The 22,958-nt window shown below is 37.8% G+C and overlaps 4 protein-coding genes across 6 annotated transcripts; 1 reads left to right on the forward strand and 3 right to left on the reverse strand.

Moving 5' to 3' along the window:
* Positions 1-413: 413 nt before the first annotated feature.
* Positions 414-5,170, reverse strand: LOC112185702. Its single transcript, XM_024323983.2, has 10 exons — positions 4,779-5,170; positions 4,306-4,459; positions 3,990-4,164; positions 3,425-3,540; positions 3,184-3,243; positions 2,393-2,534; positions 1,842-1,908; positions 1,171-1,242; positions 961-1,026; positions 414-675 (listed from the first exon to the last, which is right to left on the reverse strand). Exons 1-10 carry the CDS (start codon positions 4,971-4,973, stop codon positions 544-546), a joined length of 1,179 nt encoding a protein of 392 aa, XP_024179751.1. The 5' UTR covers positions 4,974-5,170; the 3' UTR covers positions 414-543.
* A 1,395-nt stretch (positions 5,171-6,565) lies between these two features.
* On the reverse strand, positions 6,566-10,167 carry LOC112185703 (probable plastidic glucose transporter 1). The gene is made up of 12 exons (XM_024323986.2): positions 9,882-10,167; positions 9,672-9,795; positions 9,397-9,597; positions 9,203-9,302; positions 8,892-9,004; positions 8,379-8,472; positions 8,148-8,304; positions 7,686-7,832; positions 7,525-7,598; positions 7,327-7,415; positions 7,124-7,238; positions 6,566-7,025 (listed from the first exon to the last, which is right to left on the reverse strand). Exons 1-12 carry the CDS (start codon positions 10,081-10,083, stop codon positions 6,825-6,827), a joined length of 1,617 nt encoding a protein of 538 aa, XP_024179754.1. The 5' UTR covers positions 10,084-10,167; the 3' UTR covers positions 6,566-6,824.
* A 2,866-nt stretch (positions 10,168-13,033) lies between these two features.
* Positions 13,034-16,739, forward strand: LOC112185705 (endoglucanase 11). Its single transcript, XM_024323988.2, has 5 exons — positions 13,034-13,390; positions 13,499-13,711; positions 13,792-13,992; positions 14,090-14,350; positions 15,897-16,739. The coding sequence occupies exons 1-5, from the start codon at positions 13,181-13,183 to the stop codon at positions 16,563-16,565; spliced, it is 1,554 nt and encodes a 517-aa protein (XP_024179756.1). The 5' UTR covers positions 13,034-13,180; the 3' UTR covers positions 16,566-16,739.
* Positions 16,497-22,606, reverse strand: LOC112185704 (putative disease resistance protein RGA4). 3 transcript variants are annotated; one of them, XM_040513676.1, is made up of 10 exons: positions 19,995-22,606; positions 19,767-19,887; positions 19,563-19,619; positions 19,299-19,372; positions 19,051-19,119; positions 18,890-18,957; positions 18,388-18,495; positions 17,520-17,588; positions 17,360-17,427; positions 16,497-17,063 (listed from the first exon to the last, which is right to left on the reverse strand). In XM_040513676.1, exon 1 carries the CDS (start codon positions 22,473-22,475, stop codon positions 20,280-20,282), a length of 2,196 nt encoding a protein of 731 aa, XP_040369610.1. In that variant the 5' UTR covers positions 22,476-22,606; the 3' UTR covers positions 16,497-17,063; positions 17,360-17,427; positions 17,520-17,588; positions 18,388-18,495; positions 18,890-18,957; positions 19,051-19,119; positions 19,299-19,372; positions 19,563-19,619; positions 19,767-19,887; positions 19,995-20,279. The 3 variants fall into 3 exon arrangements, with proteins under 3 accessions (XP_040369610.1, XP_040369608.1, XP_040369611.1); XM_040513674.1 differs by having other exon boundaries at positions 17,520-17,597; XM_040513677.1 differs by having other exon boundaries at positions 17,520-17,597; positions 19,563-19,631.
* Positions 22,607-22,958: the final 352 nt, after the last annotated feature.

Genomic DNA, 22,958 nt, shown 5'->3' on the forward strand with positions numbered 1-22,958 from the left:
AAGGTAAGGGAATAATGTCACAATAATAATAACTTTGGCTACAAGTACTGCTTTCTGCGACCGAGTTGACGTATCGGCATCGAGCAATAAGTTCGTCACTTGCTCTGAATTTAAACTTTCAGATTTTGTTGCACAAACAAATTTATATACAAAACAGTATTTGCAGCACTGATAATTTGGAACTCATATCTAATTGTCATATTTGTAATGGTCTTCTTAACAGGATTAACTGCTTTATAATTACTTCGGGTTCTTATGCAGGAAATATGTTCAAGTCTATATCTGCAAGACCCAAGTGCTCTATTTTCCGAGTTAGACGATTTTCTTGTTTTGAAGTCGTGGATAAGTTTGTCAATTGTCGTTGCAATTAGTTGCTGTATTGAAAGGTTGGAGAGGTGGTTGAAAAAATCATGTTGAGACAAAAATACGAATGCTTTGTATAACATTTCCTCTTTTCCTGTAAATGAACAGGTTGAGCACAACCAAGAATCGGTGTCAAAATAAGGAGCATACCTCTCTACAAATCAGAGTAGTTATGTTCCCTCAGTCCTCTTTATCAGGTCCAATATACATGGTGCAAAAAACGGAAATTAAAATAAGCAGGCAACCGAAAATTCGACCAAAAGTTGGTGCAATCCTTGCAGAACCAATGACCCAAAGTTGTGACAGTGCAGCCTGAAACAGAGAAATAAAAGGGACTGAACTGGGTACGTTGTTAAAAAAGTACAAAAAATTTGATAATGTTATGAATTGTAACACTTGAACGAAATTTTTTCCCATGTTGGATGCATTTCCTTATGTTTCTTTATCTGATTTAACATAATAACTGATACTGCTTCCTAATTGCCTGTTTCCCTATCCCCCATATATCCCGTGCTCTTGCTGGATCAGATCAGACTACGCATTTTACAAGCAACTTCTCAATCCCATATATGATATCCAAGTACAAACAGGGCATACCTCCATGTATAGAACATTTGCAACTTTGCTAGTTTTCTCAAGCTGCAGCCCACGTGCTAAAAATACCTGAAATCAAGGACACAAAGTTCAGAACTCCATAATGCTGGAGTATTATTAGAAATAGAAGTCTAGAAACTAATGCATGCTTTATTGCATCATAGTTCTGCCAGCGACAAAAAAAAGAAGATGGACAATAGTTCACCACATCACCTCTGCAAAAAAGGCCAGAACGCCAAGTACGAGCATAAGTGATAATGAGTAAAAACTTGGGAATACAAACTTCTGCAAAAGGAAGCATAAGCATTTGAGAAACCCGAATCGGCAATAACCAGAAAGCATCGTAGCTAAATATATCACTCTAAGCCATTACAACACTGAAAATATAATAATCAAACTCAGATGACTGCACCAAGAACAACCCTCCTGCATCCAGCTCACATGTTTATAAGAGTAAGATAACATAATGGATACCAACTCATAAATCACAATATAAATTAAGGGGAACTCCTCTATACCTAATGTAATTCTCTTGGTTTCATTAATATAGTCGGTCGTCTTGCGTTAAAAAAAAAAATAATAACTTGCAAACGTTTATTGTTATGAGAAGTTTCCCACATTAGATAGGATTGTCGTATAAGACAACATCCATCAACAATATTATAATCGAATAGATCACTTGGAAGCATTAAAAAAATGTAGTTCTCATTAACTTATTATGGCAAGACTTTGAATCTCACCCCTCCCTTGATCAAAAATAAATATTATACATATCCTCATTTTCAGTCACTACGAAATCACTGATACAATGAATGTGAAATGTGGACATTGTAACACATAACAATATTGTGAAGCACAGCATTGCAATGATGACATCAACTTACCTCAAAGGAAAAAAGACAAATTCCTGCAGCAGGACTAGCCAGCAAACTAAATGAGAAGACTGTCAACCTGAAATTCAAAAGACAGTTTATCAGGATTACATAAGACATCATTTTCTAAATTTTCCAAAATAGTACTGGGACAGGGATGCAATAAAATGCTGGGGTTTTCACCTCTAGAGATGCAAACCTATAATTACTTAAATTCTTTTAATCTTTCCTCTCCTTGTAACCAAGGAACTCAGTTATAGACATATTTGATAAAAATTAATAGATTATGATTTTTGTATAAAACCCATCTCACTTTATAATGAATTAACGCTACTGCATGGGTCTCAAACACAATGGGAAGGTATGACCTCTATGTTCCACTGAGGAACAACATACTTTGGTGGAGTAAAAGAAACAAGCACATATTGATCAAGCGGATTATTTTTTATAAAGTTTCTAGCATTGATCAAGTTCTAGCATTGATCAAGTGTACATTATTGCAAAAATCAGATTATATTTATTATTTCAGGACTTAAAAAAGAAAAGGTACTAATTAATCTTACAGTGGCTGGTCACATGCGTTTGCTCCAGCCCTTATAAGACAGTAGCTGATTCCACCGGTTATTGATGAAAGTGAACCAGCTAAGATTGCATATATATGGCCGCTTCCACTGACACTTGTATTCTTTCCTTCATCATGTTGATCTAATCCTCGTGCATAGTCCATAGTTAGTGGTGCACAATTTTAGGAAGAGTGATAAAATGCCCAAATTACTCACAATTGCATTCAGAAGGTTCATCAGATTAGAGGGGGCATAAGAAAAGAAATGAAAATAAAGCTGAGAAATTTTTCTTACAAGCATTAATCTGCTAGCTGTTGACAGGTTATCATGCGCTAGCTTCACATTATCTACTAAAACTCTCGTCCATCCAGATGCATTAACATTTCTTTCACTCATACATATAATTTATGCACAGTATTCTCACAAACTAGAATGTGCTGTATTCACGCATAAATAAAAAGATGAGCATATAGCATACACAGTAACAATATCTGGTAGATTTTACTACTGCACAGAGGAGCAAGACACAAAACTTATGTACATATTTTCCCCCATTCATGAGCAAGTCAAAGTATATATGCACTTAGTAGACTACTGTCTCATAATAGCTTCCTTGCAGAAAGCGAAAAGATGGGAAAAGCCTTGCAACAGCATAGACATGCAGGTGAGTAACCTTATGCTATTTGTTTGTTTTAAGATATAGACGATAGGACTTTTAACCAATCTCTTGCTACATATTCAAAACATCACATCCAGTGTCTAATATAGATTACGTTAACTCACTTCTGTACCTTGTGTAGTAAGCAATTGTAGAAAAATGAAAAGCACACCAAAGAAACTGCACGCAAGACCTGGAAAATGAATGACAGTTAACGAATCAATCACTCCCTGCCTAACAAAATTTACACTAAGAAACTTTTCAGAAGCTAACAACTTTATTAAGGTCCCAAGTACCTAATACATATTACATATCATGCAACACTACTCTGAAAATAGAAGAAGCCACAGTTATAAACATTACATACTACATACCTCCAACTTCTGCAACTTTATAAGTCTCATGTAGAATGAATCTTGCCACAACTGAAGCTATAATTGGAGTTGTTAAGCTAAGTACAATAGCCTGAGATAAAGATAACCTTTGAATGCTGAAATGACAAATAAGCCAATTTGTGGTTATTTCTGTGCTGTTTACACTATACATCATCAAAATTTAAAGGAAAGAGTTCACAAGCCATCTGGAAAACATTTCAAACGCGCTACACTTGGAATACTATAATAACAGCAATGGATATTCAATTAGGTAAATAGTATTTCATGTGAAGGTGTTCTATCCTATCCCCAATCTTCTGCTCTTCATCAGAAGCTAACATAAAAATTTTCTGAACACAACCTCATATTGATGAGAACTTACAAAATTCAGAAAGCCACATGTACATGCATATGAACAAAAAAAAAATGTCATACATATGTGCAGAATTCCTGAACTTAATACTGCTACTGCGCAGGAGGCAGGTACTGTACCATGAATTCGTTGACACCACAGAACGTAAAAACCAGCAAAAAGAACAGACAAAAAGATACAATTGTTACTTACCAAAAGATGAAACTCATCAACGAGAGATATCCCATAAAGGCTCTTGAAATCAAAAGATTTTTTACGTTTCCCAGCCCAGATAATGGCTGTCCGACCTTTCTCAACCACATATACGACAATACCAATATAACTGTACATCTTGTAAATGCAGCCTCAAACAAAGGAATGGGCTGAACTGCCATAACAAAACAGAAACATAAATATAATGAACGAAGAAAATAGAAAGACACAGAGACCATATAGCGGAAACAAGTCATGTCTGTCCTATGCCAGGAGACTAAACAAACAGTCTAGACAGAATGCAGAACTTACTAACCTGAAAAAACATCTGTGACAACTTCCATGGTAAAATAGATGGTAGAAGAGATGGCCATACACATTAGACCAGAGTATCTAGATCCACTCCATACCCACAAAATAAACTGAGATGCGGCCGATATCTCCGGTTCAAATGATCTGATTACCTCCTCCTACAAACAGATACCAGACTTCAATTAAACCACCAGTCCATTAGTTAACCATTATATTACCTTATCTTCTATATTTCCAGAAAAATTGACCAAGCATTCACATAATCGAGACTCAATCAAACAGTTCAAACTCTAATTCCTTCAAATTTTTAATTTTTTGTGTAGCATTTTTTCACCTCAATAATTCTATAAGCCTCTGAAGTACTAGAAAACTCTACGAAAACAAAACGCTAGCTCATGATGATAATCTCCACACGATTCAAACAATCAGGAACAAAATTCGAGACTGGAAATGAGGATACGAGCGAGGAGATCTTACCCCAGGCTTTCTCCGGGGATAGGAGAGAGTGAAGATGTTGATTTTGGGCTTCTCGGCCTGCGTTAACAGAGGAGACATCTCCTCCGTGACGGCGGCGCCACCATCAGCCTCCGACGCTGACGACGACTGCTCTCGCGCGATCACGTTCAGCTCGACGTCGTGATCCCCGTCGCTGCTCTCCGCCGACGACGTCATTCGCCTCGAGAAACCCTAATATACGGCCGGAGATTCTCAATCCGCCGGAGCAGAAAATTTTGTAGTGATTTTATGCTCTGCGTCCGTTTGTTTGCAGTGTGCGTCTGTTCGTTGGAAAGAGATGCGTAAACGGTCAAGTTGGGTGGCTCTCGCTCTGTGCACACGTGGCACTTCCCATGTGGGACCCAGTAGGAGCTGACTCTTTGCCGCTTGGAAATCTCCCGGGAAACATCAAAGGTTTACCCGCCTATCATCAGCTTGCCAGGTTCCTTTTTTTATTTCTTTTTTGTAAAAAATTTCAATTTGAGAAAAATCAAAATCAAATTTTTTAATCTGAAAATTCTATCGAGTACTACTGTGTGTAGCATACTCCCTAGATTTTGTGATTTTAGTGTTTGTAATCTACTGATGCACTAGCTGACTAGATGAAAAAGAAAAAAAAAAAACATAATAATTTATGCACTAGCATATACTACACACGATTGCACGGCATATATCATGTTTTTAATCGTTGGTTGTTTGATGAATACAAATCTAGCAACTATAAAATTTGCCGTATGGTGTTAAGATGGTTGCTTTGGTTCATTTAGCAACACACATTTAGAATACACGTATTTACAAAAAAGTTTTTATTGATTTTATTATATGATGGGCAATGTGGAAAAATTAGGGAGGTGTAGATAAACATATTTTTATATGTAAAAGTAAGTTGGAAATCTATTAAGTGAGGTGGTCTAAATGCCAATTTTAGAAGTATTAATAGAAGCTCTCATCTTACAACAGTGGTGTTCACCTGGTCAGTTGCTGAACAAAGAATTTATGCTTAATAACTCTTAGATTTACATCCAATGGTGGAAAACAAAACATCTCAACTTAATAATAATTCTCTCTGTCATTGGATTTACATCCAAGGGTGGTTGAAAATTATTTTATTGGTCAATAACTGACCAGGTGAACATTTTCGCATCTCACAATTATAAAATGTCATATGCGGTATTTGGTAAAGTCTCCGCATTCCCATTAAGAGAATAAATACTTTCTGTTAATATTTTGCTCAGTTGAAATTATTGCTTTTGCAGTTTTACTGAGCTCAGTATGTGCAATCTTGTAATACGAAAATGTTCAACTGGTCAGTTGCTGACCAAGAAAATAATGCTCAACCACCCTTAGATGTAAATCCAAGGGCAGGTAGAATTATTATTAAGTTGATGTGTTTTGTTTTCCACCATTGGATGTAAATCTAAGGGTTGTTGAGCATAAATTTTTTGGTCAGCAACTGACCAGGTGAACACCACCTTCTTGTAATATCATTCACATGTTTCCAATGGAAAGTATTAGTTTTATCAACATGTAACAAAAAATTCCTTGTATAAAGAGCCATCAGTCCAATTGATTTTAAAGTAAATGTTTACAATTCCACAACCATTTCATTATCAGTTTTTTAATGTGAAAGTTGCTTTAAACAAACGTTTTATCATTTGTTTTAGAAGCAGAAGCTGTCAACTTTGCTCCAGGTTTAGTTAGAAGGGAATATATGCTCTCAGCCTCCTGAGGTTGAGAGTTTAACAACCACAAATTCACGACTACATAAATTGGAGAAGTTGACGCAAAATTTCTTTGAACTCTGCATCTCAGTACTATCTGATTTAACCACTAAAAGATAGCATTCTTCCTCTGAAGATAATTTCGGATTCAGTAACAATGTAACATTTGACAGGACATGGAAGCAAAAGGTGAAATCACTGAAATATGGCATTAAACTTGTGAACCTCCACCGTGGAAACTTCAGTCTGATCTATAAATGTATCGCGACAGTTTAGATCTTCAGAAACTTCAAGTGTCAGTATAAGGTCACTTCTTGCCTCTGGCAATGAAATCTGAGATTAGTGACATTTCTATATCCTCAAGGGAGCGCCCTTTGGTTTCAACTATAAAGTAGGTAGAAAATATTGCTGCCAACAAGGAAACTCCGCCAAAGGTACCATAAACTGGAGCAACTCCGAATTTCTCCACCAAGTCGAGGAAAAATAAACCCACCAAGAAGTTGCAAACCTGAATTACAATGACATGAAAAAGTACCGCTACGAATTTAATAAGATATCAAAAGTATATATACACCAGTTTCAAGAAAAGAAAACTCAAGTGCTCACCCAGTGAGCAGAAAAACTGAATCCCATTATCTTCCCCCGTGATCTGCTACTGCTGAGTTCTGGTATGATAAGTCCAGTGACCGGGCCAGCTCCTATTGCAAAGGTAAATATGTACCTATGAAAACGCAAAAGAGAAAGAACATCAATGGACTGGTCTCTGAAACACAGCATATGCCAGATTGGTAGAGACAACACATGCTTACATGACTATTCCTAGTATTGATAAGTTGTGCCCTAGTTCCTCATCTAGTGGAAAACTGATCGCATAGACCACAAGAAACATTGAAAGTGCCTGCACAATGACGAAATTGCTAAACTCATAAAGCAGATATTCCTCTCTTTTTCAATGTATGCAAGGTAAGTTTCTCATTGTCTACAAAATATTTATCAATGCAACTCACCATTCCTATGTAACTTCCAATCAAGAGCTTCTGCCTCCCCTGTTTATCAATCAAGTACAAAGCACAAAGTGCTCCTGCAATGACCAATAACAATGCAAATGACGGGTTGTTGAAGAAACATATTTCCCTCCACACACGTACATATACATAATATTTCATACCTGCTAAGTTGGTAACACCAATAAGCAAGCTTGCTAAAGCACTACTTGTAATTCCAACATCTTGAAAAGTCAATGATGAAAAGTAAAGAACCCCATTTATACCCGCGAACTGTTGAAATACAAAAAGGGCACCTCCTATGCATGCAACTGCAATCACACAAAAAATATCTGAGTGCATTCGTAACTGCAGATTTGTCTAGTTCTGAACTAAATGCCTGGATAAAATTGGAAGAAGCATTTACATATACGAATCAAGGAGTTTATATAAAAGTCTTAAGAATTATCAAATCACTATCTAACTAAGACAAGGATAGTTTTTCAAGTTTCAAGTTGTGATGTTATAATTTTTCATGTCTTACAAAGGTGTCGCTAAATGTCAAGTGGCTTAAGTCCTCAAATGATATTCAACCTAAAGATATATTCCTTTATATGACAGACATATGAAGTCCACCTTGATACAACCTCTAGAATTTGGCTCTTCCAATAGGTCCAACCAACTGCTTTCCAAATCACTACCATCATTCTTGATTACTGCCTGAAATTCTTCAATTGCCTTTTCAACTTCAGATGCTCCCCAAACATTTTTGATTACTTCTTTAGCATTGCTCAATCTCCCAACCTGTACAAACAGTATAAGGAACAACATAGCAGAAAAAGCTTCATACTTTTATAATGAGAGACGATTAGTCTTACCTTGCATAGCCAACGGGGGCTATCTGCAGCAAATTGCATTCCAAGTGCAAGGACGAATCCAGGGACACTTGCGATATACAGCATTGTCCTCCACCTAAAAAGCAATCCTAATATGTCAAATCATAAGATTCTTCAGGGAGGAGGAGTATGCTTAGCATAAATGTTCCAAACATGAGGAAAATTAAAAATTATGCTTTGAAAATGCACACGTAAACAATGTTATCTGTATCACTACATGTATGAAGGAGATCCCTACAGCTGTAAGTTCTGCCCATAAATAAAAGCCTGTTTCACAGGGTAAAAACACATGCAGAATTCAAGTGGGCACACCCTTATGAAAGCCAAGGACAATTCTTTGAAGGCCATTCAAATCAAAATATGACTTAGGAGGGGAAACATGAGTACATGTTTAAATAGGGCATCGAATATGGGGGGAGAGACGAAGAGAGACAGAGTCCTCTGACATTGAAGTCCCAAGTGCAAACAAGAAACAGTAAGGAAACAGAACCTCACCAGTGTGGATCAATTTCTGAGGGAATTCCAAGAAACAGTGATGAAATGATCCCAAGACATGTGCCAATTTGACACAAGGTTCCCAATGAACCTCTATATTTTGTTGGAGCAATCTGCAAGGTATGAAGTGTGAATAAATGGGTAAACTTCTCTTTATATCTGCAACGTATGTAATATAATGCAGAAGAGAAGGAAGACACAGTATAAATTCAAGCTTCCACGCAGTTGTTTCTAAGCCACAGCCCTCATGTTTTCTAAAAAAAAAAAAAATTAAACTTAACATGTTTCCACAACTAAAAATGAAATATTACCTCTGAGATATAGATAGGAACAAGAACAGTGTTAACCCCTATGCCGAGGCCAACAAGAAACCTTCCCAAAAGTACTTCATCCAAGGAATGCGCTTGTGCACTATCACAAAATGAACCAAGCCAATCAATCAACAACATATGTTTCGAAATGCATAAACAAATACAAACCACAGCCGAAACGCAACCATAATTACCTTATCAATGCTCCAAGAATCAAAGGAATGGTGTCAATCTGAAAGGTCCTCCTACAGCCAAGTTTATCTACAATCGAACCGCAGCATATGCTTCCAAGAAATGCACCAACTATAAATATGCTCACCACAAGCCCCTCGAGAATTGAATTACCTTCAAAACCGAGTTCTCGAGCAATCGAAACAATCGGACCATTCATCACCCTGATAAAATCAATCACACAGCTGAAACCTTATAGCAAGTTTACAGAGTCCAAGACTGTGAGAGAAAGACTAACCCTATGTGATAACCGAAAAGAAAATTGGACATGGAGGCAATAAACACGTGAGGAAAAGCAGGCAACCATCCCAAATCCAAACCTTCACCGTTCTTTTCCTCTTGTGACCGAAATTTCTCACTATCTGCAGCACTCACATAATTACTACTACCATCAATATCATTATTCTGACCACAGAAAATTGATAAGTTGAGACTGAGAGTAACTGACCTGATTTTCGAGTAGCTACCTCCGGCACCTGCTTCTTTGCCGCCGAAGCTTTGTAGCTGTTGAGGCGGAGGCGGAGACCGAAACGAAACGAGGCTGGTTTGGGAAGAGAATGATAGAAGAGCTTGGGATTCGGACGAGCGGTGAGGATCGTCGGAACCGGAGGAAGGGGTCGGTGACGGTGAGGTACGGTAGCCACCCACATCGGATCACTGTTGGTAGGGGATAGACGAGAGAACTCGAGAAGTTTCACATTTCGAGGAACTGGATCGTCGTGATTTGAGTAGAAAATATAGTTTATGGCAAGTGGCGGACGAGCGGGACCCACTGGAGAAATACGACTCAGCTGGATAACTAATACGACGTGTCTCTCGAGCTTCGGATAGATAAGAGGATCGAAGAGCAAAGTTGATGGGAGTGAGAGAACGAGGGGGAAGATTTGAATTTGGACCCCCTTTTTTTCTGTTTTTTTTTGTGGCTCAAGAAATTCATACGTTTCTTTTCAGAATGAAACATCCAAATATATCTACGTGATCTTCAGGGTTTGTGGACTGATGATTTCTATCAACTCCAATGTAAATTAGTTTTGAAACTAGAAACCACACAAAACTCTCATTTTTATGCTGTCCCCCTTCTTTTGGCAAAGACTGCTGTCTACACTTATATACTACTCTTATTCTTTTTCTTCTTTTTTTTGAATAAATACTACTCTTATTCTTGATCAAGCAAAGAATAAGAATTCTTCGATCTCAAGTCTACAAGCCTATTTGAAAATGGGCTTTTTCTCAAGTGCATGAGTTCATTATACAGGTCCATATCACACTCTCTCTTTTTATTCGTTGATGAACTAGCCCAACTTGTCTCAATCACTATCCACACTCAATCTCATCAACTTCCTAAAGCCCAACCCAATCAGCTTTTGTTTCGTTCAGTAATTCAAAGTCAAAAATTAATCACACCCAGTTTCGGCGCGAAGGAAGGTGGTCGTCTGTCAAAGACTCCATGAGGAACGAACATCATGGGCATTTTCTCGGAAGAAAAACATGCGTAAATTCCGCTGTGGGAAAACCTCGACTCCCGTGCCCGCCACTCAGAAGTTGAAAACAAACAAACAAAAATAAAAAAAAATCCAGTCACTGTTTACGTAATTTTCCCGCGCTGTCGGTGAGGGAACAAGCCCAGGTCCACCGCCAGTCCAGTCAGTGCTCCTCGTTCCACCGGCTCAGCCGGTCGCCCTTTCCCACGACCAGTCACCGCACATAGAGGAGAAGCCACGGCCGTACCCGGTTCAGTCGACTCCACGTGGAGGTGGTTGCCACCGACAACCGATTTCTGGGGAGTCAAATTAAAGCTTTGGCGTGGATGATGGGTACGTCAACGTGAGTCCACGACAGAAGCAGGAGCTTATTGCTTGAAGGATTAAGACATAATTGGACAGTTCATACCATTTAAGTCGAATCATTAGGGTTTTGTAATCATGTTTAGCCATGAGCACTAAACCTGGTTATCGTTTTTTTGTTTTTTCATATCTTTGATGGATTCCCTGGAGTACGAATCAGTTGTCTGGTTCCTTATTATTCCTGCATGGTAGCTTTCTGGTAACTACTATGATTGCGACATGATGGGAATCAAGAACACTGTACAAGACCTACACCATCATTTTTCGTTGATTGTAATCAAGAATAGTAGCAATGGTAGTGGTACTTATTTAGTTATTTTAACCTAGCTTTTTACTTGTGGTTGTTGAAGTAGTCATGGTATTCATCATTGCTTTGTACAAAAACTATGTACTGTGGATATGGTCAAGTCTAGATTGACAATCAAATAGCACCTAACTCAAATCTAGCTAGTAACATATAAACTAATCTCATTGCTTTGTACTTTTACATTTGAAAAAAAAAAAACACACACACACAAAATGCTTAATGGAATGCCTAGAGCAAAATGAATGAATAAAAGTATGTTCTTCATGAAATCTCTTATAATCACCCTCTCTACATAATAATGTATGAACAATATATGTTACAACATGAGCAATTAAAGCGAACTCATTAGATATCATATTTTATTTCTATAAAGAAAAATTTATCAATGGGTAGCTCTGTCTGATCTCATTTATAATAAAAATGTGATGTATTGAATTGGGTTTCAACTTTCAACATACTTTCAACTATTCCAGAGGAGATGCAGCATGAATGTTTGCAGTAAACTATAGCTGCTGACTTTGATGGAGTAAATTAAGTATGCAATTGTAAACTCCTATGACTCCAATTGACTCAAAGGTAGAATAAACGATATGCATTATCATATAATTATTTGCAAGACAACACCCTAGAGGCCTAAACCCTGCCCCAAGACCATTTATGATGACAACTCGGCACATCCCCTTCTAGCTCCAATACCCAGAATTATATATATAGTTTTGCAGAAGAAACTTCTTAGCCATACCCTATACTCCAAGGCTTTATACCCCATGCATGGCTGGCTCTGCACCACCAAATCAAAATATGTATATCACTCTCTTTACGTATCTAATCTTCTGATCCAAGCAATCTTTAGAAAATTAAAATCCATGGGCATTTGAGCCAATCTCCATACATCCAGCTTTTATTAGCCTTGAATCATGTGTCGGGCCGGTAAATAACCCAATTTTGCCAAAGCAATATGACACCCACAAAAGCCCTTTGCCCCTTTACCATTAGTTCATACCGCATATATACAAGTGATTCTCAATCTTTTCAAAACAAAAGACAATAAATAGCAATGCTCCAAGAGATCAAGTGACTAGACTGATAATAAAGTCGGTAGTCATATTTGTTTTTCTCAAAATATGAATGAAAAAATTAAATATTTAAGAACTTGAAAGAAAAGTGATTGACTATCAGCATTCGGCAATAGTACGTAGAAATTTTTCTAAGTACAGATACATGTAATCATCTTGGTTAGTAATAAATTAAGATCGAGTTGCCTTTCACTCAAAGATGTTGAAGTCGAAGACAATTAGCACTTCTCTGTAAATGGCAAAATCGAAAAGTGCTTGAAACCGTTACACATATCACGCTTTGTTAAAAGTCACTCTCTCAGTCTCATGTGAAAGCCTCGTCAGTCACATGCACAGGACACCTAGCTCTTTCTAGCTTGCTCTCCCTCTCCCACACCTTAAAAACACAATTCACACGACGCAAAAGAAAAAGAAAATTTCAAAGTGTCAAAGAGAGAAAGAGAAAAGAGAGTGGCTCAGTCCTCTCTTCCACTTTCCCCAAATTCCCGTTTTCCCTTCACTCCTTTTGAAGGGAACAACAATGGTGAAGAACAAGGCACAACATTTTGCACAATGGTGCTTTCTTTCTCTCATCTTCTCCATTTTCACGACCGCGAAAGCTTTGAATTACGGCGACGCCCTCGCCAAGAGTCTCCTCTACTTTGAATCCCAACGCTCCGGCCGGTTGCCGTACAACCAGAGAGTCACCTGGCGGGACCATTCCGGCCTCACCGACGGCCTAGAACAAGGGGTAATGTACTAATTAAACTACTAATGTCAATTGTCGAAAAATGTCGTTTTCTACATTTCAATGCTTTGTACTAAATATTAAGTGTGTTTTTTGAATTTGGTTAATTAGGTGGACTTGGTAGGAGGCTATTATGACGCCGGTGACCACGTCAAGTTCGGGCTGCCAATGGCGTTTACTGTGACAATGCTCTCCTGGAGTGTCATCGAATACCGGCAGCAAATCGCCGACGCCGGCGAGCTCGAGCACGCGATGGAGGCCATCAAATGGGGGACCGACTACTTCATCAAAGCTCACACTAGTCCAAATGTGTTATGGGCCGAGGTAAGAAATTAATTTGCTGCATTGCCTAATTAGTATAATTAGCCACGGAAGTGTTTAATGGAGCTGGGATATCTTCACAGGTGGGTGATGGAGACACTGACCATTACTGTTGGCAAAGACCGGAGGACATGACGACATCCCGGCAGGCGTACAAGATCGACCAGAACAATCCCGGGTCGGATCTCGCCGGAGAGACCGCGGCGGCAATGGCTGCCGCGGCCTTGGTGTTCAAGAAAACGAACCCGCATTACGCCCACCTTCTCCTACACCACGCCCAACAAGTAGACACTTATTTAATTCACTTTGTGGGTTACTTAACTAGTTTTCCTGCACGCGCTTAGTAATTAATATCAAGGAGTTAATTGTGTAAAATTGCAGTTGTTCGAGTTTGGGGACAAGTATAGGGGGAAGTATGATGAGGAGGGGAGGATGGGAGTGGTGAAGAGCTACTATGCGTCGGTGAGTGGTTTCAAGGACGAGTTGTTGTGGGCAGCTTTGTGGCTATACAAGGCCACCGACAATGAGGAGTATTTGAGGTATGTAATTAACGAGGCTGAAAACTTTGGAGGCATTGGTTGGGCAATAACAGAGTTCAGCTGGGACGTTAAGTACGCTGGTATTCAAGTCATGGCTTCAAAGGTAACACTCTGATTCCTCTTTTAGTTGAGTGCCTAATTCCACAACCCTTCATTAACTTTGTCAAATTATTGGGTTTATCCTTATAATTACTCTATATGCTTGCATCCATGACCACATTAACTTATCATCCAATAAATTGTTGTCATAATTGGGTGGACGTTTCTTTAAAACATCGAAAAGAACTTATTTAATGAGTTTTCTTAAATATATGTTTGGGACCATTATTTGTTATAAATATCATATCTTTTTATGATAGCAATACCTCAAACATATGGTGGCATAATTGAATAAATTAACTGAGATATTTCGTCAACACCCTATTTTTACTTCAATGAAGGGTTAAATAAACTCGATTAACCATTACCATTAACTCATTAAGATATATCATTTTTTAGGGGCAAATGTATTTCGTATTGTAACTAGTAAAGTTTTGCTTTATTACCTTGATTTATTGGTCGGTCTAACGGTTGCCTAGCTAGGTCATAGGCGCCTAAATTTTGCTATCTAGCTCAAAATCCTTTCGGGATTTTGCTTTTCCCGAATTTCAAACTAGAAATAATAGTAGTAGAACTTTGAAGACGGCCTTTTTACTTTATTAGTTAGGTACAGGGAGCAACCCCCAATTAAGGCATTTAACTAGCGTTTAACCAGAAAAAATAGAAACAAAAAATTTATCTTCTGGCACAAAACCATGTGCAAATGATGCTGTGCATGGTAATACGACCTTTATGTCATTCTAAGCAAAAGCATTCCACTTGGCATATGCCAAGTGACTGTAGAAAGCTCAAAGTTGATATGCGGGAGCAGAGGAATAGAGCTTGTGAAAGTAAAGATGGCCAGATGGGGGAGATGATATGCTGCATTTAGGAACAGTAGATGTCATCATGCAGTGTAGTTAGTAAGGTCGCTGATATAATCAAACTTGTCTTGAAATCTCTAAGTGGGGACTGAGCCCTGATATTGCATGTGTGGGTGGCCCTTTTTTGAAACTGAGTGAGTGGATGCAATGGTTTCATTTAAGCCTTGGCTAAGAGTCTGTTAGATGAGGCACAAAACTCTCCAGCTTAGTTCTATCAGAAGACCCACACAGCTCTGCATAATCTCACCAAGAGGAGTGTTTGATCTGTATTTTCATGTAGTTTACATTGATGGGTCATGATCTGTTTGAGTACATTCATGTCTAGAATGTCAAAATAGATCACATGTACAATCACAGATAAGATGTCTAACGAAATATTATTTTGTTACGTAACATGACATTATAGAAATATAGATATATCTGTCTTTATAAAAAGAGATAGTGTAGATAAAGTATTCGATAAAATGATTTAAATTTTTTTCTCATCTACTATTGTTGTACGTCACTCTCCCAAAAACAGAGGAGTAGTTCTGAAACAATCTAAATAGAGTTGAAGACACAACACATGGGTCACATGCAGTGGTCTACAAGACTACGAGTACATAATGAATCTTCATAGTAATGATGTACGTGGAGCCCATGGATATCTAATTATGAACTAATCACAACCCATTCTCTCTTATGCAGTTGCTAAATGAAGAGAAGTCCAAGAAACACAGTTCTACACTGGAAAAATATAGATCGAAAGCCGAGTACTACATCTGTTCATGCCTGAACAAAAACATTGACACCAAAAATGTGGAAAGAACACCAGCAGGCCTATTGTACATAAGGCAATGGAACAACATGCAGTATGTTTCCACAGCTTCATTCCTTCTAACCATGTATTCAGATTTCCTTAAAAGCTCGAACCAAAAGCTCAGCTGCCATGGAGGGATAGTGGGTCACCAAGAAATCCTCAGCTTTGCAAAAACACAGGTTGATTACATTTTGGGGTCTAATCCATCGAACATGAGCTACTTGGTGGGGTATGGTCCAAACTACCCTCAACGGGTGCACCACCGAGGCGCCTCTGTGGTGTCTTATAGAGAGAACAAAGCGTTCATTGGGTGTACACAAGGATATGATAACTGGTATGGTAGAGTTGAGCCAAACCCTAATGTTTTGGTCGGGGCTTTGGTTGGAGGGCCTGATTCTCAAGACAATTTTGTGGATCAGAGGGACAATTATATGCAGACTGAGGCCTGTACATATAATACAGCACCATTGGTTGGGGTTTTTGCTAAATTTTCAGAATTAGAGGTCCAAAAGGAGTTGGATCATATTCAGGATTTGGGTTTAGTTGCTTCTTATTAGGTATAATGTGGAACAGAAAACAGAGTGCTTGGGTTTTATATGAAAGTCCTTTGTTTTGTTTTGTTTTGATTTTGTAATGGTGGCTGAACTGAAAGGTGTTCTAGCCCATTTTGTAACCTTCATTGTTGTAAGTGTCTATAATACATGAGCAGAGTATAAAGCTCCATATGGTCACTTTGAGGCACTAGTGTTTTCTACATTTTAGCTGAAAGGAAGCCACAATCCACTATAAACTTTAGACCATCAGATGATACATAGCCAACAGCTCTGTCTAATTTGATGAGCAAACCCTTGATGTCTCTAGTCTGGGTGGTGGCTGGATTTGGAATTTCGTTTTAGGGAACAGAATAGGAGGAGCCACAAGATGAGAATCCGGATTATAAGAAGGGCCTCCGCACATTTCTCGCCACAATTGAGGTTTACCACTATGTAAATGACTCAAATGGGTGCCAGAACGAGTTAAATTTCCATGATGGTGATCATTGTTCGGTTATCTTCCTGCAAACAGTTTAAACTTTTTAAGTACCATAATTATTTTCACTGATGGACAATGCAGGGTAACTTAAATAGTAAGTTGCTGGTACATACAGGAAACAGTAAGAATTTGGAGAAGTAGAAGTTGAAACAAAATCGGTATCAACGAAAGGCCATCTGCTCTTTCAATAATGGAATATGAAGAAAGATATCATTGTTGCTTGCACATGCAGCTTAAATTCACTGATTCCAGTCCAATCCATCCCACAAGATAGTCATAAACCAAGAGGATAAATTTGCGAAATATCTACATAGCTTACCAAAAGTAGCATCCAATTAACTTGACGACTACACTCGATGCATAAATAGTTGAGGACCTTTGAATAACCTGAATTATTAGAGTGAAGATAATCAGTGCTAATTAAGCAGCTAAAGTTTTGTTTGATTTCGCATCTGCAAAGTTCTGCACAGCAAGAGTACCTGATCTCCCAGTTCCCTTCCACACAGCTCATAACAACTAAGCAGCATGCAGTTCCACGCCGCTCAGTTCTGTAAACACTTACAAACCCAAAACCTTCGAGTCATGACTCATGTTATGCAGCTTACCAAAGCAGCACTAATTCCGTCAGCTTTACAACTCTTAATGCTTTTAGGGCTTATTCGAAATTCATTCTCACAAAAGAGGGTTTATTCAAAATTTTGTTATTTAGAAAAGAATAATGTTATGTGAAGCAACTTTTTAGATAATTCCTACATCCCATCTTATATGATAGTTAACATGACACAACCACGTCATTTAATGAAATACTGTGATAATTTAGACTTTCTACCCACATAAGGTGGGATGAAGGTGACCAGCATTACTCTCTGAAAATTTTTGTACTAGTGTACAACAGATAGACTAGCTGGAGGGCTAATGATTATCTCGAATTGATCGAGTCGCACTTTTCAGTCCTGAAATTCCACTTTCCTACATAGAAGGGTGATGTAGCCAAAACTAAAAATGACACTTATTACTCAGTGTCATTCATGGGACACTACTGATCAAATTAACCAAAAAAAAAAGGACAAGCATGCTTATGAAATCGATATGCATCCTTACAATTTATAGTCTATACAACCAATTAAACAAGCAAGATAATTCCAACTTCCATTGATTCAATACATCATATACACAAGGAATAATGTTAGGTAAACCACATTTTTAGGTACACCTGATGTGACACTGTCAAGTATGGTATTTAGTTAAATTTTTTGATATGTCATATTTTATATCACATCAGCTGCCATATAAAATGTGATGCAAGTGGTATCCAAAAAAATATTTTGCTTAAGGTAAAGTTATTACCATATCGAAAATATGATGATATCAAGAGAAGCTGTCCACAAGGCCTTTCAATTCCACTGAAAAGAGTTCTTCTACTTGTTCAAAGAGAAGCTGAAGTTGTCTGAAATTCTGAATTTTAATTAAATGAGTCGAAAACAACAGTTAGAATTGTTAAATACCTTATCTTCTTGCAAAGAGTGTAAAATTTTAAATGCCTTAATTTTCTACCGTGATAGACAATACAGAGTAACTTAAATAGTATATTAGTACATAGTACATACAGGAAACAGAGCAATTTGGAGAAGTAGATGTTGAACCAAAACAATGCACAACAAAATGTCAAAATCATTATCAACAAATACCATCTGCTCTTTCAAATTTTCAATAATTAATGGAATATAAATTGAAGAAAGATATTGTTGCTCCCACATGCGACTTAAATCAACTGTAGTTCCAGTCCAATCCATCCCACAAGAAACTCATAAACCAAGAACTCAAATTGTGATATATTTACAGAGCTTACCAAAAGTACCACCCAATTAGTTTGACGACTACACTTGATGCATAAATATTAGAGGCCCCTTAAATAACCTGAATTAGAGACAAGATAATCAGTGCTAATTAAGCGAGCTAAAGTTTGGTCTGAAGTTTCACACCCAAAAAGTTCTGCCAACAAAAAAGTACCTGATCGCACATTTCCCTACTACACAGCATATAACAACTACACAGCATGCAGTTCCACGCCAATCTGCTCTGTAAACAGTAATAAACCCAAGAACTTCAAGTTATGATATAGAGGCGTATATGCAGCTTACCAAATACGTAGCATGAATTCCATCAGTTTTAAAACTCTAATTCGAATTTCAATGTGCTAAGGTTTTATTCGAAATATATTGTTAACTGGACATTATTCTGTACAACAGAAAGACTACCTGAGGATTATCTTGAATTGAGTCATACTTTTGAGTTCTGGCATTCCAGTTTCGTGCAACATAGAAGGGTGCTTCTGATATCAGAGTCATTCACGGGAGAGAATTAATCAAACTGACCAAAAATATTTTTTTTTAAAAAGCATGTTTACGATATCAGATGTGTGCATCCCTACAATTTGTAGTCTATATACAACCAATTAATTAAACAAGGTAATTCCAACTTCCATTGATTCAGTACATAAGATACACATGAGCTAAGCTTACCATGATGCAAATATGACGATATCACGATGAGCTGTCCACAAGGCATCTTCGATTTCCCTGAAAAGAGTTCTTGAAGAGAAGTTGAAGTAGTCTGAAATTCTGAATTAATTAAATGAGGCAAAAGAAATGATACAATTACATAAAGGAATATTACATAGTAGGTAACAAATGAAGTAACAGAAGAAAATACAAAAGGAAGAATACCTTTTCACCGTTTTATTGAATATTATGCGGTGATGCAGGCCTTGTATTAGAACCCATAATGTCCTCATCTCTCTGCTTATTGCCAACTGGTTTTGGGAGTAATCATCACTTGACATTGCCTCTTTAAAACAAATTAGAGCAAATTGTCAGTTTCACTTCCCTTAAAATTAATGAAAATATTGATGACAAATTAGTAATCACAAGACATGAAAACAAGAGCTTAATTACCAATGAAGGAGAAGAGTGCGCCTAGATGATCGAGAGGAGATTGGGATCACCGGGTTGAATCTGAAGTACGGTTGTGCAAGAGTCAAGACGAAGCCTAGTTCATAAGCTTGTGGAGTGACATCATCTAATTGGGAAAATGGTGGCTATCTTCATAAGCCTAGATACAAATGAAGGAGATCGTGCGTGCATGCATTCTATCCTCTCCACTTCCCAAATTGCTATAGGATTAGAAGCCCTTGAAGATGATCCTCCAAGTTCTTCAGATCTTCTAGCTAGTTCAAACCCTCAACTTAGTACCGTCCGCAGACCAGCTAATTTCCCAATCCCTGTTAATCTCAGACGGATACATCCCCTGACATCAAGATGCCTTAAGTTGATAAGCTTCCCCACCCCCTGGGGTAGTCTTTGAAGTGCACTGCTTTCGGCAACTATCAAGGTTTGCAGATTGTACAGTTCACACATACTCTCGGGTAATTCCTCCGAATGATTGTTACTTAAGTTGAGATATCTCAGATGTATCAATCCCCCCAGCTCATTCGGAATAATACCCCAAAATTTACTCATTTTCAACGTCCTAAGACTTTTCAATTGAAAAAGAGACTCTGCACCATATCCCCAGTAGCCATCCAATATGACCGTACGCAAATTTGCAGGAGGAAAAAGTAGACTCTCATTGTCAAATGTTAAGTTTACATGATGAACCTTGGCATTTGGTAGCTCTAATCTCCTGTTAGGATACCTGACATCGAGAATCGAAATTTCATTATTTGTTAGATACTGTACAAAATCATGAACAATATCATGCATCTTGAAGCAACTAATATTTCCTTCAACATCTCGCTTAAAATCTTGGAAGAAAGACCGCATCACCAAGTCTTCAAAATATGCTTCCCCTATCATATAAATGTCTTCTGTTTTTTCCTTGACATTAAGATAATCTTGTGACATCCATAGATGAATCAAATCAACTCTATCCATTTGATAGTCTTTCGGAAAAATAGCACAATATAAAAGACATCTTCTAATGGTCGGAGCCAGATCATAATAACTTAGTAATAGCGGCTGAAAGACATTTTCCTCAAACTCTTTTAATTTCCATATCCTACTATTCAGAACACCTTCCCATTCTTCCAATGTTTTCTTACCGCGCATGAGACTACCCAAAGTCTTCGCAGCAAGTGGCAAACCCTTACACTTCTTTACAAGTTCATTTCCAACTTCAAGCATTCTAGTCTCCTTTCTTTCCCTACTACCCATGGATGCAAAGTGAAAGAACAACAATCGGCAATATTCTTCACTCAACATTTCCAAATGGATGACGTTATTGGCTACCCCCATCATAACTGCAACCTTCTCAATTCGGGTGGTCACCAATATTTTACTCCCTTTAGCACCCACGCTCAAAGGTTTGATTACTTGTTCCCATTGATATGCAGTTGGATTCCATACATCATCTAGGACTATGAGAAATTTTGTTTTTTCTTTTTTCTTAATTTTTCTTTTCTTTTTTTCTACATCCTTAATGCTGTCATATATAAATTGCGAATAAGTTTCCAACGCATTTGCTTTGGGGTGATATGGAATATCAAGACCTTGGGCGATAGCCGCAAGAATTTGGATCTCTTCAAAAGGGTCTGAGACGCATATCCATATCCTCTTATCAAAATGAGCTCTCACTTTTCTATCATTATACACTAGTTGAGAAAGAGTTGTCTTTCCAATCCCTCCCATTCCTACAATTGGAATGATTGAGGGAACATTAGGGATTTTATAGGGAACACTCTCTTCCTCACTATCCGGAACACTCTCTTCCTCACTATCCGGAACACCCTCTTTTTCACTACCCTCATTAGGGATGATAAGGGGAACGCTCTCTTCTTCACCACCATCATCTAGTAACTTGCTTACTAAACTCTCTTTTTCATATTCTCGACCAAATGATACGTCGAGAAGAGAAGAAGTTTTTTGATGCTTAATGAGTTTTTCAGATCTAGGTTCAATATATTGAAACTGATAAGTTTTTCTTTCAGCATCAATTGAAGCCAGCCACTCACTTAGATCTTTTATCTTTTTTGCAATGTCATGACGACGAACTACTGGTTTGACTCCACTAGAACAACAACAAGGTGAAGGAATAGAGAAACATACCTTCTTCTTAGCAACAGGAGCATTTTCACCACCTTCTTCTCCTTGTTGTTTCTCAACAATTTGTCGCTTAAGAATTTCATAGCTCCACTCATCCAACACCTCGTCAATTGCGTCGGACACCTCTTTCAAGTTGCTCAGCCAAAGTCTGACAGAGGCATCCTGAACTTGTCTTTGCTCTGCATCCTCCAGCACAGCTTGGATAGCTTTGAGAGTGCGGGTGAGATTTTCAATTTCTTTGTCAACACCTATGACCAGATTCAGCTCTTGTTCGACCTTGTTAACTGTGATCGAAGCCAAGCGCTCTAGAAGTACTCCAACCAGTGCTTCAGCCATGTTCACGAATGAGAGTACGTGAAAACAGGAAATTGAAAAATATCGATCAAGTAATAAAATGCAGAATGGGTGTGGTATCGTACGTCTTTCTTCATCTAAGCTTATATAAAGATCATTTTGCAAATGATATACCTAGAGTGAGCTCCAATTAAGGCATATAACTATAGTTTGAGATTGAGGGAAAGAAGCACTTGTGCACATATATATGATAGTAAATAATACCTAGCCTGAATGATTGTGAATTTCTAAGCCGAACTATATATTCCACTTGTCGTCTAATGCTATATGTGATAGTTTCGTAACAATTTTTTCTGTTAATGAATTTCATATTAAGATGCAAAAAATTATATGCTAACTTATTAATTAGTAATAAAGCTCCCATCTTTATTCTCTACTGCTAGCACACTCAACAAGAGGCATCTTCTTTACTTGCACCTTAAACAATTTTCATGTTTGGGTATCCCCATTCTTTCTTTTTATAAC

Source organism: Rosa chinensis, chromosome 2, assembly GCF_002994745.2.
Source record: "Rosa chinensis cultivar Old Blush chromosome 2, RchiOBHm-V2, whole genome shotgun sequence".
NCBI lineage: Eukaryota > Viridiplantae > Streptophyta > Magnoliopsida > Rosales > Rosaceae > Rosa > Rosa chinensis.

Bases quoted from the DNA above. Each gene is read 5' to 3' on its own strand.
- LOC112185702 (XM_024323983.2), bottom strand. From the start codon at position 4,973: ATGACGTCGTCGGCGGAGAGCAGCGACGGGGATCACGACGTCGAGCTG. The intron at 1,909-2,392 runs GTAAGATTAATT...TTTGAATTTCAG, and splicing joins AACGCATGTGACCAGCCACT to GTTGACAGTCTTCTCATTTA. The intron at 1,243-1,841 runs GTAAGTTGATGT...TTCCTTTTGCAG, and splicing joins TTTGTCTTTTTTCCTTTGAG to AAGTTTGTATTCCCAAGTTT.
- LOC112185703 (XM_024323986.2), bottom strand. From the start codon at position 10,083: ATGTGGGTGGCTACCGTACCTCACCGTCACCGACCCCTTCCTCCGGTT. The intron at 9,303-9,396 runs GTAATTATGGTT...ATTTTGTGATAG, and splicing joins ATTCTTGGAGCATTGATAAG to TGCACAAGCGCATTCCTTGG. The intron at 8,473-8,891 runs GTGAGGTTCTGT...ATTGCTTTTTAG, and splicing joins TCAGAAATTGATCCACACTG to GTGGAGGACAATGCTGTATA.
- LOC112185705 (XM_024323988.2), top strand. From the start codon at position 13,181: ATGGTGAAGAACAAGGCACAACATTTTGCACAATGGTGCTTTCTTTCT. The intron at 13,391-13,498 runs GTAATGTACTAA...TTGGTTAATTAG, and splicing joins CCGACGGCCTAGAACAAGGG to GTGGACTTGGTAGGAGGCTA. The intron at 13,993-14,089 runs GTAGACACTTAT...GTAAAATTGCAG, and splicing joins TCCTACACCACGCCCAACAA to TTGTTCGAGTTTGGGGACAA.
- LOC112185704 (XM_040513676.1), bottom strand. From the start codon at position 22,475: ATGGCTGAAGCACTGGTTGGAGTACTTCTAGAGCGCTTGGCTTCGATC.